Raw genomic sequence first — 17947 nt, 5'->3', positions numbered from 1 at the left:
TGTTTTTATTTCTAATAAATGATTTTTTTCCGGTGTGTGTGTTTATTTACTGTAATTTACAGATTAATCATGGAAGGTATCTCGGGGAGACGCCTGACATGATTAATCTAGGACTTATTGGCAGCTATGGGCTGCCAATAACTCCTTATTACCCCGATTTGCCAACGCACCAGGGCAAATCGGGAAGAGCCGGGTACAGTCCCAGAACTGTCGCATATAATGTATGCGGCAATTCTAGGCGGCTGTTGGCTGATATTGTTAGGCTGGGGGGCTCCCCATACCGTGGAGCTCCCCATCCTGAGCATACCAGCCTTCAGTCGTATGGCTTTATCTGGCTGGTTTTAAAATTGGGGGAGACCGCACGTCGTTTTTTTTTAATTATTTAATTATTTATTTCACTACACAGTATAGACACGTCCACCGGCTGCTGTGATTGGGTGCAGTGTAACACCTGTCACTCAGCGTGGGGGCGTGTCTCACTGTAACCAATCATAGGCGCCGGTGGGCGGGGATAGCAGGGAATACGAGATTGTTTAATGGGCGGCCGGCTTTTTCAAAACAGTAAAAGCCGCCGGAGCAGTGTGAATGCCGTACAGCGCCGGGGATCGGGGATCGGTGAGTATATAAGAGAGGGGGATAGACTGACATGGACAGAGAGTGAGGGACAGAGATAGTGACCGACTGACAGAGATTAGTGAATGACAGACATTGTGAGGCGCTTCAGAATGTAGCTTTTCAACTGCACTCTGAAGCGGACCTTTTTTAAGCTGCGGTGCAGAGCGCACACCTGCGCACATAGCATCAGACATCAAAATCGTATGAGGGATGTCACACGTTACAATTGACTAGGTTCGTGCAACAAAATGCTCAATTCTAGACAAAGATACGATGTGTTTGCGATCAACGGTTTTGCGTTCAATCCTGATCGCACGTAGATGTCACACGCAGATACCTCACAAACGATGCCGGATGTGCGTCACTTACAACTTGACCCCAACGACGGATTGTGAGACATATTGAAGCGTGTGTAGCGGGCTTTAGACAAAATGCACATATTTGGCATTGTCATATATGGAAGTAAGTAGGAATACTTTTGTTACAAGAAATCTAACTGGTCTAACTAATAATGAAGAATTGCATAAGAGAAAAAGTGAGGAAATTAGCAATGTTTTACCTTGTGAAGAACTCACAACCAGTCATACTTTCTCCAGCCTTTTCATATGTACTTTGTAATTGAGGACATTTTAAAATAAACACTATTTTTTTCCTAATTTCTTCTGCACATATTGTCAAATATGAAAAAAAAATCTAGATTCTGTGGTTTTACCCATATATATCGCCAACAAGAAACCCTCCCCCCAAAAAAATTGACCATTAAAATCTGGACTCGCAAAACGGTGACATTTTTCTGTGGCCCTTTTTTTCATGGTTAGGCCTTGGTCTTGAATGGGTTACATAATAACATAATAGCTAGGTATATTAGTTTCTTGAATGAATACTTTCAAAAGCGTTCTGACATTGTTTTTCTTCAGGTTTTCATTTATCGAAATTAATAACCCTGTTTTTACTGTGTATTATTGTGTAAATATATATATTTATTGAAATACAATCAAATATAATGATTTAGATTACATATTTTTCCACATTTATTGATGTTCCTAAATCCTATTTAAAGTCCTTTTTTTTTTTTAAAGAAAAAAAATTGCAATTAGTTATTTATTTTTAATGTTACATTACTGTTTAGTGATTAATACTCAACTTAATCTAGGTTTAACATAATGGCACTCGAATATTTTTGGCATTGTAGAAATTATATTGCAAACAGAAATAAAAATGTAATTTATAGATTTAATTTTTTAGATTTTCTATAATTTACTTTCATTTTACAATAGTCATTTTTTAGGACAACTAACATGAAGATTAAAGGCAAAACATAATAGTGTTTTATGAATGATCACTGAATTTATAGAAGGGAGTGCATTCTAATTTGTATTACAGACACACCCAAAAAATACTTTCTATGGTTTTTAATGGTAGCAAGACAACAGGTAGTTAAAAAGACATAAGGAGAACATAAAGAAGCAGAGCTCTGGTAAAAGTCACATGCATTTAATGTATGAATCTGATATGATATTCAGGAAAAATGAGCCGTTCTCTCTTCTCAGCCACAAAAGACGAACAGCCCACGCTACAGGCCTTTGACGACAAATCTCTTATCAAGTTCTAAATCGTAGGCAAGATGCTGATATGAGTGTGTTTTGCTAATGTATTCTATATGCTCTGGAAGGCTAACAGTAATGTATTCTAATAATGTCCATTATTCTTGGTGTAGGTTTTATTTTTGCCTTTTCATGGATTCGCACAAAAATAAAATGATGTAATAGTTGGCTGACTCTCTGCGATGGAGCATTTAAAGGGTATATCTGAGACTTTTTTTAAAAAATGTCCCTAAGCATTAGCAGGCAGGCAGTTGTTACCTACTGCCTGTTGTGCCAGGCGCGGTTCACCACCGGCACAGATGGGTCACAGACCACTCCAGCCGGTGATACATTGGCTTCATCAACAGAGTGGAGACTTCTTTTATTCTCTGCTCTGTAGATGGTGCAGGACAGCCGACATCATGTTTATTAACAGCCGTCTCCCTGTTGCCTAACTGGGGGAGTAGGAAGTCAATTAGTATGACGTTGGCTGTCCTGCCCTATTTACAGAGCAGAGCAGATGAGACTCCTCTGCTCTGTTGTTGCGACTTTAGCAGAAGCTGCAAAATTGCTGGCAGGATCAGTCTGTGACCGCTCCGTATCGGCGAAGAACGGTTCTGGGCAATACAGGTAGGTAGGTGGCAACTACCTGCCTGTTAGTGCTTGGGCACATTTTTGTGTAAAGTCTCAGATATACTTTTTAATTAAAAAAAAAATGGATACTCTGTGTTGTACTAAGCGGAAGTGCTAAGAGGGAGGTGCATGGCACTAAATAAATAAGTCATGTAAGTCATGCAACTCCCCTTTGAGCCCATTATTGATAATAACAATGTATACATTTTTCCTTTGAGAGTGCCAATCAATAAATATTACACATATATTCATGTGGGAATACAACATTTTTGCCTTTCTGAGCAAGTGAAATGTATTCGTTTCTCAAACTATAGCCCAGTGTGGAAAATATAATTTTGAAGTTGCAGACATACAATATAATTTTTATCATACAACTACTGTATAGGTTCAAATGCAACAAGTATGAAAGGCAGATTGATACAATTTTGGAAAATCGATCCATAATTTGCTGGAAATATATATATATAAATAAATATATATATATATATATATATATATATATATATATATATATATATAAATATATGTATATACATCTAGGCTTCCAGGCTAGTGAAGTAGATAACAATCAGAGATTACTACAAGTATATGTCCATGCAATTTTTTTCCACTACAGGAGGGCTAAACAATTGTAAGCATATTATCTAATCTATAAATGATCATGATGTAAATATCAGTGTGCACACAAGGAGCTGTATTTTTGTTAATCACTACCCTACATAGTCCCTTTTTAGGCACATAAATTAGAATGTTTTGGGTTAACACAAGCAAAGTTATGGGAAACTGCAGTTGATGCTCAAAGTATCTCAAGACTCAGTGCAAGCCATTTCTCCATGCCTACTGTCAGAGTTTAGAAGGTGATGGAAGTCTGGCATTGACATTACTACTAGCCTATTATTTCAATTAGAATGCACAGTTTTGTTGCATGAGACATGCAGTTGACATCTACTGCATTCAATGCGTGCAGTGCACAGTCTTAACATATTACATTGCTACCTGATAATGTAAGTATGAATAGAATTGAGGAAAAGTGAGCGGGAATGAGGAAAAGGGATAAGATGTTAGTGCAATTAAACAAGCGCAGGCCACAGCAGAAAATGCTACTTCCCTATACCATAAGCAATCAAGCACATTTACCTTGAAGGCCGATATTTTTGTTTTGTTTTAGATTAAGACTGGCAGCCCCATGGAAGCATCTTCACGGATGCACAAGCTTGCGGCTTATTGGTTCAGTTTGGGATTGCAGGAAGGATAGGTTGCCCACGTGCTACATTTTATCTACTGAAGCTGGTTTTCAATGTGCGCTAGAGACTGACTAATTATCTGCATCTAAATGAACAATTGATCGCAATGGATGGAACAACAAATTGTGCAGCCAAGAAAGCTGGTGATTTCACCCACATTAAGATGAGGGCCTTTTTGTGAAGACTGGGGCGGCTTGTGTTGTGCTTTATAAAGAATCAACACATACGTAGTACTGTAGTGATTCCCAATCATGGCCCGAGAAACAGGGCCAGGGTATTCTCATGGAAAGCTCGTATGTTTGAAGAAGATCCACTTTTTCTTTTTGATTAATCCATATGGTTTCAAAGATGTAGGCTTTTTTATTCAGGGCTAGTTTTTAAGGTCTCTGTCAAAAGGTTGTGGCTCGCAGGATTTTCTGAGGGCATGTCTGAAGGCTGTTTTGCATAATTACCTTGTAAGCACCACCCCTTGGTAAAGACCATAAAAATGAGAGCTAAATATAAAAGCTCATATCTCTTCAATTGTATGGTGGATGATAAATAAACAACATCGGAATTCTCAGGGGAGTAGCGGAAATAAAATAAGAGCAAAAACAGAACAACTTGTGACCTGGTGACACGTCCTATTTATTGTTTTCCTTGCCCTAATATTGATTGTTTATACTGAAAAAATTGCAATATATATTGCACTAAATTAAATAAAAATGTTGAAGAAACTATGAGCAGTATATGTAATCTCCTTGAAGGACTGTGGTATATGTGTGGGCTTGTATAATAGAATGATCAATTCATGATAAGTAGAACGTTGTTAGAATGGGAAATCATCCACGGGGTCCCCGAATGGAAAACAAGTTGTAAAACACTGTAGTACAATAACTGTTCTCTGTTAATATCTGCTGTTCCTTACTGGACTGATAACTTGCTATATGTACAATTGGCTTTTTATTTTAGTGGATTGATACCATGGTACACATTTAACTGTTTTTTTAGTGGATTTATACATACAAATGTGTTTCTTTTTTTAAGAATTTAAAGTCTAAGACAAATAGATATTTTCTAGAGCACCATCTAAAATACAACTTTTCTTCTGATGTACATATTACAAGATTATTATGTTATGTTTTGTGCTTTCAATAAACCACGAGAATAAAAGGAGCAAGATGGACAATTTGGCTATATATACAGTATACATATATATATAATTGCCAGAGTTGGTTGAAGGACTATTTATGGTAACTACATTATTCTGGTACTTTCCAATCCCTACAATGGATAAAGGTGTAAGTTTGCAAATCAAGGAATCAAAATGGTCTGTAACAAGTATTTGCCTAGTAGTGTCCGGCAGTCCCCTATATTATTTATGGGCTGAACTGCCAAACCCAGCAGTAAGAAGTCTATGGACAGTATAATTGTGGCTAGTATGACCAGGTATGCCAACACACAGGTCATTAACTAGTATAAGTTGTCATTATTAGAATTTGCATACTTTCTTGAATAAACCCAATTATACTGCAGTGGTGGAATAATCTCAGATGTAGTTGTATTTTACACTGTTTGGCCTTGTGCTACAATATCATTGCAACATTTTTATCGTTGTCTTTCAATAGCCTGCCTTCTGCTATACATGTTAGTTGCTTTATCTATTAACTTGGAACTTATCAGGCCGAAATCTTTGTTCTTCAACTGTCTTGTAACGTTAAAACTGTTCATGTGTCTGTTATGTCGTAGAGTCGCTCTGCTAGGCACCACTGGTAGTCGTCTACTGTGCTCTATTGTGTTTGGTCTATGGTGGTGTACTGTGTATGGCCAACCTTTAAGTCTAGTTACTTCGCCTTGAAGCAATGTGTTCTTTTCTTAACTGAAAAACTGCCAACTACCAAGAAAAATAAGTGTGTTTTAAAAGGTAAACAATATGTTATACACCATTGTGTAAGCCTAAATCTATGTCCATATCTTAAGTGCCACTATGTTAAGGACACAGTCGAGATCCATATCTTTTCTCAAATCAGTATCCGTATGAAAATAATTAATTGCTCTAGCACAAATATAAGGTTTGAATATTTTTAAACTATGGTCCATTTTGGTCATTATTCCCAAACTTTTTGTGGTATTGACCATGGAATAGAATGATTATCCAAGTTTGGTTTAGTAGAACAAGGGGTGGTTTGGGATTTGTGCACTTAAGACCATTGCTGAAATATGGTAAAATTATAGCCAAGTGCAATATTAATCACCTATCGACAGGATAGTAATAAGTAATAAGTAATACCAGTACACACATGGAAGTCCTACTTCTGATGATCAGAAAAGGGGGTTCCTGTGATCACTGTGGGAATGACACGGCAGTCAAAATACATACACTACTGCATCATTCATTGTCTATGGAACTGACGGAGACAGCCGGATGCTGGTGGACTCCCAGCAATCATCCGTTTATATCATGTCCTGAGGATAGGTGATAAATGCTGGTAGCGGGCAAGTGCCTACCTACTTTGTTTAACTCTTTATTATGGTATGAATTAACCCACCTTTATTTTAAAGCCCTATAAAAAGCAGCTGCCGGATAGTCCCTAGTCATATGGGTATTGAGAAAACCCCTAACGTATTCTAACCATTGTGAATCAGGCTATTGATTAATACAAAAGAAAGTGATATCTTTTTATTTTTTATTAACCACTTTATTTTCACAACACAAGCACATAATGTGGCTCTATTAATACAGAAGATCATAAGCAAAAGCAATACAAGAAAGTTAATGTGTAATTCAAACATGAACACAAACCAACATCAAAACCAACACAAGAATATGTCTTATATTACATCACTATTTTTGCGGCTATGGAGAAACAACTAAGGTAACCTCATCAATTCAGCCTTCTAAATAGTAAACTTAGAATAGCAGGAAGCTTTCTAATGATAAATGATCGCATGATCCAGACTTGAGACACATCTTCCTATGTAGCCTTTTCTTCCCTATATTTATGTACTGGAGTTAACTCTTTACTGAGGAGTAATACTTACTACCCAGTTTTCTGTACTAGAGAACACACTATTAAATTAATTATACTAATTTCTAAGCTTATTTCTACTGTATATGTAATAAATAAGAATTGACCTAATAGATAAATCATTAAAAATGAATGACCCCATTGTCATCATTAAAGCGCAAAACCATGTCAAGTATACACACACTGTACAAACTTAAAAGCTCAAAACTCATTGAAAGCAACTATGTGCACATTTAGCATTTGCACATATTGCAGGGCATTCAAATGTACATATACTGCCAGCGTACACCACATAAAGGATATCTCCTAGCAGAAAAAAAAGAAATTGTGTTACTGAATATCACTATTTTAAGGAGAACCTGACAGCTGATACATGCTGCCCAATCCACAGGCTGTGTGTATCAGTCACTGGCTGTATGATTCCAGCCAGGGAAGGTTGACAATGAAACACTGCGGTGTTTCAGGGAAAAACATACCCTAACAGCCGGATGGTGAGCAAGCCATTTGGGAAAGTATTTGGGAAGATGAATCCCCGGTAGCATCTCCCTACCCACTGCCAATGACTGACATGCCTCTCCCTATAAAAGTACAGAGATTCGTTGATTAAAGAGAGTGGGCTAGGCAAAGCCGCCGGGTCCACCTGTCTGATGAGACTCCCATGTGGCTACATTCTTGGCAGATTGAAAAAATGTTTTTCTCTGAAACACTGCAGCGTTTCCAAATTAAACATGCCTGGCTGAAATTATACAGTCTGGGCCTGAAGCATCCTACCAGTAGGTCGGGCAGCATTTATCAGCCGTCAGGTTCCTTTTAAGCAATCTTAATGATTAGTGGCAATTTTGCAATATGTAACCCTTGGGTCGTCATTCACATGTCGGGAGCTGTCATTTAGCAACAATGCAGAACTAATGTTGGCCTCTCCACAATAAATTCACTTGTTTATGCCATTAGCAATGCTAGTAAAAGTACTTAAGCTATTTAGGCTGCATTTGTTCATGGCTGCCATACATGGTCTATAGTCAAACAGCTAATCCATCAAGCCCGAGTCCATTATTCACCTGCATAGCAGGCATGTACCTCACTCAATTCTACAGCAGCAGCTTCAATCCTACATTCTAAATTTCCAGCATATACAGTGATCACACAAATCCTGATAAATGTTAGTTTACAGCTTCTTTATTTATAGGAAATGATATAAGAGCTAGTTCAAACAGCATATTAAATGCAAACTCAAAGCAAATATCCGCTATAAATATGATATCGTTGATAATGGTGGAGTAAAATTAGGTAAAGACAAGCACTGTAACAACAAACCCTTGTGTTTTTCTATTTATATATTTATATTTCATGTATATGATGTGCAGTGGATATTTATGTTCATTGCCTTTCAATAGATATTGTGTTACACGTGGGCATTTAGCTTTTAACATTAAGGATTTGTGCCGAAAGGCCATGATGCCAGGTGCGCAATTTGGCAAAGCGTGGGCTGTTACGTTCCGTTTCAAACTTTTCCCTGTGGCATGGAAAAACAGAGAGAGAGAGAAAGAGAGAGAGGAGGAATAAAGGGGTTAGGGACAGTGACCTTCACTCTCCTGCCTACACACATGGCAATTTATTTGGATTTTTCAATATGCCAAGATGGCCCTGTAAGTACCTTGTCAATCATCCCAATGAATTTGTGTCTTCTTAGTATTTGACCTTATGTATTTGTTTTTTTTTATATGTGTGTACATCTATTTAGGTGTTAAAGAAAAGTGCAGATGTAGCAGGCATCTTGGGAATGAAACTGCAGCTAGAGGATACAATTGCATCTAAAAAGCAGCCACATATAAGGCATTTCAAGTTTGTACCTCATGTTTAGTATTAAACATATGGTAGTTTTTTCATCTTTACCTGACACTTTAAAAAGAAGGAAAATCCCAGTTTCTGTTAAGATGGTTAGACTTAAAATGGTTTTCTACCATTAGTATATTTCTGACCTATCCACAATATCATATAGGTAGGGTTCCGACACCAGGCACACCCACCGATCAGATACTTATATACTTAGATATTTATATCCGCTGGAGATGATAAAAGCTGATTAGTTGGCCTACCGAGTATTGGACTCCCATCGATCTGATATTGATTCTACAGATACATTATCAATATCCTAGAAGTGGAAAACCCCTTAAACACTTCTAGTCTAATCAATATATTTGGGGTTCACTTAAATAGTGCCACTATGTTCACTAGTTATTTTGCTAAAGCATTGTGATGACAATATAATCTAAAGAGATAATTTTCAAAATATCTACCATTTGCCTTATTGTGTGTTATCATATGCCTTGTATAAAAATTAATATCCAAATAAATTGCTCACTTAATGCCACAACATCATATATAGATGAATTTTGCCAGGATATAGATTTTTTGTTTTAAGAAGAAATGGTAACCACTTTTTAGACTATAGCCAATTGACAAGCCAATAGCAGATTAACGTCAATGTTAAATCTGGTTTACATTTGTATTTATTAATTCTGCTTAAGAGCTTTAGGCATTTTGTTATCTATTAGGATGGCCACATGATTTTGCTGCTAGTTGCCTACCTTGACCTTCTCAGGGCATCTTCATCAGGGTCTTGCACTGCAAGAAAAGTAGGATAATAGAACTTAACAATATAGAAAAATAATAAAATATCTATCAAAATAGCAAAACTCCAGTGTATAATGGCTTTTTTTTTTTTTTGCATAGAGATGCGATAGGACACCCAACCAAATGCATAGTGGTGTTACTGTAAATCTGTATGTCTACAACTTCTAATGATACAGTTATGCTGTTCTTCTTTCCTAAATGCATTATTTCTAATGGAGAATAGCTCTGTGCAAGGAACAGTCAATGGACCATTTTACAGTGACCACAGACACATATGGGACTCTTTGCACATCATACATTCCCTTTAATGGGAATCTGTCAGGTGATTTTATAGTACAAAATTAATAGTATCCTGGAATAGGACTTGGGCAACCCTTTTAGGATCAGAACTTTTATTGCTCTACCTTCTCCTGTTATTTTGATGTAAGTCCCTGAGAATTCAATGTCGATTGCGGGCAAGTCAAGCATATGTAAATCCAAACTGATTATGCACTGCTCCCCATGGCCAGCTTTTGGCAGTGATAGTAAATGGCAGTGGAGATTTTTACTATCACTGATGCCAGCACGGGGAAGGTGGGCATGTGGAGCAGTGACTAATCAGTTTGGATTTACACACGCTTGATTAGCCAGTGCCACTGAATTCTCCAGGGCTTACAGCAAGATAAAAGGAGAAGGTTATAAATAATAAATAAAAGTGACACATCCCGAAAGGACTGCCCGATCCCTATTTCAGAATACCATTACATTTGTACTAGAAAATCACCTGACAGTTTCCCTTTAAGGAAAACATTTCTGTTTTTCTGTTTTAGTAATGGCAGTCGAATTTACAATGTTGAGTGTCCTTGAATAACTTGATGGAGCACTTGCTCATCTCACAGCCATCTCTCTTCACCTTCTCATATACATGCTCAGTTAAGCGGGCATTATGTTTTCAATGAGGAGAAGGGAGTAAAGGGTGCTTTACATGCTGTGATATCGGTAACGATATATCTTCGGTGTCGCGTCGGTAGTGACGCACATCCGTCGCCGTTACCGACATCGCAGCATGTAACACAAATGAGCGACGATCAACGAGCACAAAAACGTGAAAAATCGTTGCTCGTTGACACGTCGCTCATTTCCTTAATATCACTGCAGCGACAGGTACGATGTTGTTTGTTGTTCCTGTGGCATCACACATTGCTGTGTGTGACACTGCAGGAGCGGTAAACATCTCCTTACCTGCCTCCACCAGCAATGCGGAAGGAAGGAGGTGGGAGGGATGTTATGTCCCGCTCATCTCCGCCCCTCCGTTTCTATTGGCCGGCCGCTCAGTGATGCTGCAGTGACGTCGCTATGACGCAGAACGCATCTCCCCCTTCAAGGAGGGATTGTTTGGCGGTCACAGCGACGTCACTGAAAAGGTATGTGTGTGTGACGCTGCCGTAGCGATAATGTTAGCTACGGCAGCGATCACCACATATCGTGCCACCGATGGGGGCGGGTGCTATCGGTCGCGATATCGCTAGCAATAGCTAGCGATGTCGCAACGTGTAAAGCACCCTTAAGTTGCTGCCATGGAGAACAGAAGGCTCGAGTATAAAACTATTATGTGCCTGATCCTTCTCTTTCCCAACATCATCTCTCAGGAGTTTTAACTGACTTTTTTGTTCTGTCTACAAGGGCCTTAAGCAGAGCATTCTCACTTCATCAAAAAATTAAATTTTACATAATAATTTAAATGTTGTAGCCAAAATATCTACTCACGGTATTCTGTTCCCGTCAACTGTGCAAGGACACGGAATGACTTGGACTGCAGGTTGGCAGCACGACGTGCCCAATCGTCAATCTCATGTTCAGTTTTGCCCTGATTTTTAAGCACAGCCTGATATACTGGAGAAGCAATGTCTACATGAGGATCTTTAACTGGGACGTTACTGCAATGTAGAAAGAGGGAGTTGAAGATTTGCTACAAGTAATTCTTATGTCCATTTTATCTGGAGGTATATCTGGTTCAAAGGTAAATTAATGTATTTCATAATCATCAATAAAGATTTGTACAGCTCCACTCCCATCCTTATATTTTTTGTACTTAATAGCATGGATAAGTCTTGCATTTAGAAAAATGGCAGAGTACATTATTTTTTGGAATCTATCAATGATTTACTTACAATTGTTGTATTGTTTCCATGGCCTCAGCCATTAAACTATTTTAAATTTTAAACCGTAGTCACAGAGATTGCAACCTTGTCTAGGCCTTGGGCTGGAAGGGGCCTGCCACCCCATTGCCTACTTTAGCTGAATGTGTGTCCAAGGATGCCTATCCAGCTGACATGCATTGCTATGCAAAAACTCATTGAGTTCCTGCATTGCAATATATGCCGTCGGCCAAAGAGAGGTCGGCAGCTGGTGTCAGCTGCCGGCCTCTCTACCGACTACAGAGGAGTATGCTGCGACGTGGGAACTGGAGAGGGTGAGTAGAATATATATTTTTTTTATGCGGGACGGATATACCAGCATGGGGGACATATTTGCCAGGAAGGGGCCCAAGATGTTAGACATGTAGGACAGGATGGGGTCATATATACCAAAATGGAGAACATATCTACCAGGAGAGGCCCAGGATCGGGGACATATTTATCAGGATGAGGAACATATATACCAGGATGAGAGACATATTTACGAGGAAGGGGCCTAAGGTGGAGGATATTAACACATAATGAAGGGAGAGGATAACACTTATGTCTTTAGAAGATTTAGTAATCTACAAGGGCATATACATCTGACCAACATGTGGGGGGAATCCCAGGTCCAAACTTAGCACCGGGGCCCATCAGACTCTAGTTAAGCCACTGACATTAGCCAAGTATAGACACACCTGTGTAAATTACAAATGTAGAATGCAATGTCCTTAGCTTAATTTTTCTCTTTATAATGTTCAAAGATTTGGGTTAGACATAACATATGTCCACTTTGGACAAACCTATTTTGTTAAGAAAGTTCTCTGGTGATCATACAGTGACTAATCACCCCACTGTTGGCACTGGCACTTTCATCAATCAGCTGTAACCTGTGGGAGACTCACCCATTATTGTTCCTTTTTCTTGAACTACAGCGCAAATGAAGCATTGGATTGATCCCAAATAATTTTGTGGACTGTCTTTGTAATGTACAGCCAGATCCAGAATAAGAAATACTTTAGTAACAGATGAAGAAAACTCTTACCATTTAACTAGAAGAAGCTTTAGGTGAATGGGGGGGGGGGGGGGGGCAAATTAAGCAATGGTCCAAAGGGGAATACATCAAGAACCTACACAGCTGCAGATTTAGTGGGCTAGTCAGTTTGTGGCCATCTGGTAATTTGTGCTTCAAACTGTTTTGAGATTTAATTGAGTGTACATAGTGTACAGCGCATCAAACACAATGCAATTTAAGCAGATCTTACATATATAGATATATTAGTTTCCATTACTGCCAAGATGTAAATGCAAGAGCTTGCTAAACATTCATATTTAATGTACAATTAAATAATCAGTTTAATATATTTATTTAGGCCATGTTCACATAGGTGAATCACTTGAGGGACTTGTAACATTTCCAAAAAATGCTTCTAGAGCTATTATGCAGAATACATTTGACACAATGTGTAACATGCAAATATGTGATGACTTTTACTTGTCACTTGATAAATTGTGGCTTTTCCCTTCTTAAAGGTTTATTCTCAGGTTGTTTCTTGAGCAGCACAAAGCTTTCCAGTCTCTTTCAGTTCCTGGTTTGTGGCAGGGCTGGCTTTCCTGCTTGAGTGACAATTCTATTGAACAGGAGAGCTGTATTATGAGTATAACTATAAACCACAGCACATGTTCTGCTCTAACATTAATCTATCAGTGGACTCCACTTTGTTATTATTATACTGACACATAGCTAAATAGAATTTGAACAAACACGCAGCACCAGACAGTGAGAGCCGTGACTAAGAGAACTTCTTCTGGAAGAAGCCGATGATGGAACTAGTGACTTTTCAAGATGTTTAACAGCACATTGTCAGGAGCTGAGAGGGAGGGGTAGGTAGGGAGCAGCTCACTGCTGTATACAAATCAACTGACTGACAAAGGTGGCTAGAATGTTATTAATCAACCCCTCTCCTGTAACATTACTACTACGCACTCTGCAGGCACTAGTGGCAATGCTTTATGGAAACCAGCTGCACACTATGTATGATAAAAGCTCTCATTATTGGAGAATGATAGCAGATATTAAAAGCAAATCAACTGCAAACTTACTTATTTTCCTGCTGTCTAACTAACCAAAATAATTTCATAACTTGAGAATACCTCTTTAAATCAGTGGGAAAGTGGCAGAAAAGTCATCATAGTAACAAAAACAGTGTAAATTCTGCAATGTGGGAAGTTAATGAATATAATGCTCTAAGTTGGTGTATCTAGCATCTGAAGTAAAATAAAACAATAATCCCTATGTCAACATGGCCTAAAGGATGCAAACAAAGGTTTTATTAATGGAAGATAGTGTCCAGGACTACAAAAACAGTCTGCTATTTCCCAAAATGTGTAAATGTTGTCTATGGGCTGTGTATTTGGACATAATACTAGTCACTGAAGATGAAAAAATAAATGTATCCGATACACAAAAATGGTATAGTTTCTGGAAAAGTTACTGTAAATCAGGCAAAAAAGTAATAGTCGAGCAAGAGTTGTGTATGTAGTTCAATGGCTCTTAAAGCTGTTCAGCCTCAGTTCTGGAGCTGTATTACTAAACATTAGAATATTTTACAGGTCCCGGATAAGCCTTTGTTTGCATTTGTTTTGTAACACAACAAATTCATACATATAATAATTAAAATACATCAATTACACAATCAAACCTCTACATTTCATTTATTCATTCATTAATTTTTTTTTTAAATATGAGCTATTTTGATTTTGATATCTTCATCATGTTCTATAAAATAATTACATATATAAATTAGGGCTTAATGATATTTCATATAAAGGTTTGATTGTTTCATCAATACAAAAACAACATTATGACATTGACTGTTGGTTCTTGGTATATATATATTGCCACATTATTAATGGATACATTTGTCATATGTACTTTACCCAGAGCAGGTTTGAGTAAGCGATCCTGGCATGAGCTTGTAAAATATATAAAAATGGAATGAATCTTTGGTCACCCCACCTGTTCATGACGGATGGTGGTTGCCGATCATTGAGAGAACTAGGGCTTCAGAATAGAATTATGTAATCTGTTGATTTCACATATTAGTTAGCTTTGTTCCTTTAAAAACTAATTACAAATATCATTTTCAGCATTGGATTATAAAGTGGGATTGTGGCAATGTTATGGAAACTCTTCTAAAGATTTGGCAACTACCATGTGACTTGATTGCAGAGATTGTGCCTGTAAATGTTATCAATCTGGAAATAACTAGTCATAAGGCTAGTAATATAGTAATTTTACTTTTTATGATAATTTCCATGAAGCAGGTGAACTCCATTTGTCTGCCTTGGCTAAACTACTGTAGTCATATACTTCTACTACTACATTTTATAGGATCTTCAGAGATGAATGCATTAAGGAGCAGAATACCTGACTCAGAAACGCTAGTATTAAACTGAACATTGACTTGTACTACTTAAAAAAAGCCTTGTGATAGTAAAATCTTGAATGAGAGGTATGTGTGAGACAGACTAGAAAACACACACATTGTAGGAAGAGAACAGTGTTTAGACATGTGAAAGCCACATACAGACTAAAGCAAGCACATGGATGGGTCTCATAGAAGTGTCTGCAAGTGATGTTGTCATGTGATGGCCTATAAGATCAGTAAAAGAGAAGGTAAGCTAACCTTGCTAGATTTATAAAAAGTAGTTAACAATACCCTCATATCCTGTAAGATAGAACATAAAAGTCCCCAGAACCGATGACCTTTGACTAAGAAGCGTAGCACAGAAGCAAACACTGTCAATGAAATCTGTAGATTTTCCAGTGAAATATAATGGGGTTGTGTCTAATTACTCATTAATATGAAGCAAACGATACATCACCTATTATGAAGCAAAGTCAACATGCATCTTATTAAAGGGAATCTATCACAAGGACAGGCCCCTTTAATTAGAGCATGGAGCTGCAATGAAAATCGTGTAACGCCCAACAGAAAGCCAATCGAGAATTGAAATGAAATGTGCCCTATGCGTATGGATGTAAAGACCTGCCTCATACATCTTACAAAATTATTGCATATCAGTTGATCACCTTGTGATTGGGGGGATTGAACTTCTACAGAACAATGCATTTGTCCACCAGTGCAGGTTACTACGGGCTCTATATACACCATACACTGCCTGCTCAGCTGGATGACCAGTCACCAAGGAAAGCACTGAAGTGTTACATTAGTCATAAATTAAGCACTATGCTCCTTGTCAAAAGCTTTGGGGGGCTACCAATTATGAAGTGGGGCATATCCAAGACATATGCCATTATTTTACGTGATGAGAAAATCTAGAATCTTTCTGCAATTGAAAATTGCCAAAGGGGCTCACATGATGAGCTTTATTTTGTATCATTCTGTTGAGTACAATAAGGAGTAGGAGGCAAATTAACACTTCTGAGGGAAAAAGAGGTAGGTCTACTACATAGCGTGTTTTGCACTTTTCACTTTGGACCCTCGATTACCCCTTCCGAGAGATTTTAGTTGTCACATTTGAATTTAAAGGGTCAATTTTTTTTTATATTTTTTTAATATATAAAATGTTGTCATTACCTTAATTATGTGCATTGGTAACCGTATTGTAAAATAGGACAAGATAATGACTTTAGATGAGCTGTAAAAATGTTAAGGTAATGTACCAGGAATACTTAGAATGACTTTTTTTTTTATATACAAAAACATCTCTGTAGAGTGGAAAAACATGATGAAATTCCAAGAGGAATAAACCTAGCCTTTGTAGGATTAAGTGAAAAAATGTCTACTTACAGCTCGGGTGTTTCAGGAGCACTGTGATTGATACGACCAAACCCAACAGACCAGTGCATTGAGGTTTGGTAATCATCATTATGGTGATGTGATAGGCACAACAGAGTGAAGTTAGTATGAGAAGTAAGTTAATAAGGAAAGGATGGATAGAGAGGAAAAAAAAGAAGAATATAGTCAGTAAAGGAAAACATAAGCATAATTAACAAGTCAAATTTGCCTGAAGAGAACACATGGTCTTAACTACACAAGAAAAGGGTCCAACAAGCTGGAATCGTTATGATGTAGTGAGAGTGAACCAAAAACACAGAGTGCAATTCCATCAAGTCATTGACCTGACCATTAGTTTTAGAAGTCAATGTGTATTACAACATAATACACTCAACTTGGAAACTAGTAAATCACAAAAAAGTAATTGATTTGCTATGAACATTAATGTATTGAGAAGATGTCAATGACGCTTGTTATTCTTCTGATGATTTTCCCAGAGTTAAAGAAGCAACTATGTCAAATGAATGAGACAATGATGCAACAAGCACAGAGTATGAAAAATTACTGCAAATGGAACAACACTGCCAATGACAATTTACAAATCAGTATAACAGATGACTGTGACAGGCACAAGCATTGTACACATTTGTGGGAAACGGCAAACTATTGTAAATGCTATCGTCATACTGTATGTTCCTTGGATTTTGTCTCTAATCAGCCTGAGATTAATCCTGATTTGTAAAGCATTGGGTGCGGGGTGCTCGTCTGCCGAATATATGTCTGACGCCAGATCATGCTTTACTTGTGTATTACTGACTCAGCTTTCACCTGGACTGGGATCTACCACCTACTCTCAAAATATTACCTCACGTAGAGATCCCAAATGTTTTGTAGTTTGTAAAGCACTGTAAAGAACAATAGATGGTGTTGCCTCATATAATGTCCTAAAAGAGGTAATTAGATCCCTCACACCAGATAAGGATGGTGTTCTTACTTTAAATATCCATGTCAGAGTGACTGTATAGTCCTCAAATTAAAATGAGGGTTTATGAGTCCTGCTAGAATGCATAAGGCTTTAAGGGAAGCTATAATCAGAAAATGACTGTTTAAATCAAGCTTTTGTATTACATGTATTTAAGAAAATGTACATTTATTTTCCTACATAAAAATATAAGTAATCTTGCAATTTTCACACTGGCCATGGTGGCTTTTTAGACCCATACTTCCTAACCTTTCTAGAAGAGAAGAATTTTCAGCAGGCTCATT

The 17947-nt window shown here is 37.7% G+C and overlaps 1 protein-coding gene across 5 annotated transcripts in view; it reads right to left on the bottom strand.

Annotated features, from left to right (window-relative positions):
- Positions 1–17947, bottom strand: part of LDB3 (LIM domain binding 3) — a 282469-nt gene that overhangs the window by 116971 nt on the left and 147551 nt on the right. Inside the window, exons 6-8 of one of the 5 annotated variants that reach the window (XM_075348999.1) lie at positions 11464–11633; positions 9672–9708; positions 7812–7840 (exon numbers count right to left, since the gene is read on the bottom strand). The exons of 3 other annotated variants lie outside the window; for them this stretch is intronic. In XM_075348999.1, coding sequence (XP_075205114.1) covers positions 7812–7840; positions 9672–9708; positions 11464–11633 — 236 coding nt within the window. Of the gene's footprint in view, positions 1–6731; positions 8597–9671; positions 9709–11463; positions 11634–17947 lie in introns of those variants that run through there. One more of the 5 variants, XM_075348998.1, reaches the window with a different exon arrangement.

The sequence above is a fragment of the Anomaloglossus baeobatrachus genome, chromosome 5 (genome assembly GCF_048569485.1).
Source record: "Anomaloglossus baeobatrachus isolate aAnoBae1 chromosome 5, aAnoBae1.hap1, whole genome shotgun sequence".
Classification (NCBI taxonomy): domain Eukaryota; kingdom Metazoa; phylum Chordata; class Amphibia; order Anura; family Aromobatidae; genus Anomaloglossus; species Anomaloglossus baeobatrachus.
The sequence above is the reverse complement of the archived record's forward strand: the minus strand, read 5'-3'. Positions and strand labels throughout refer to the sequence as shown.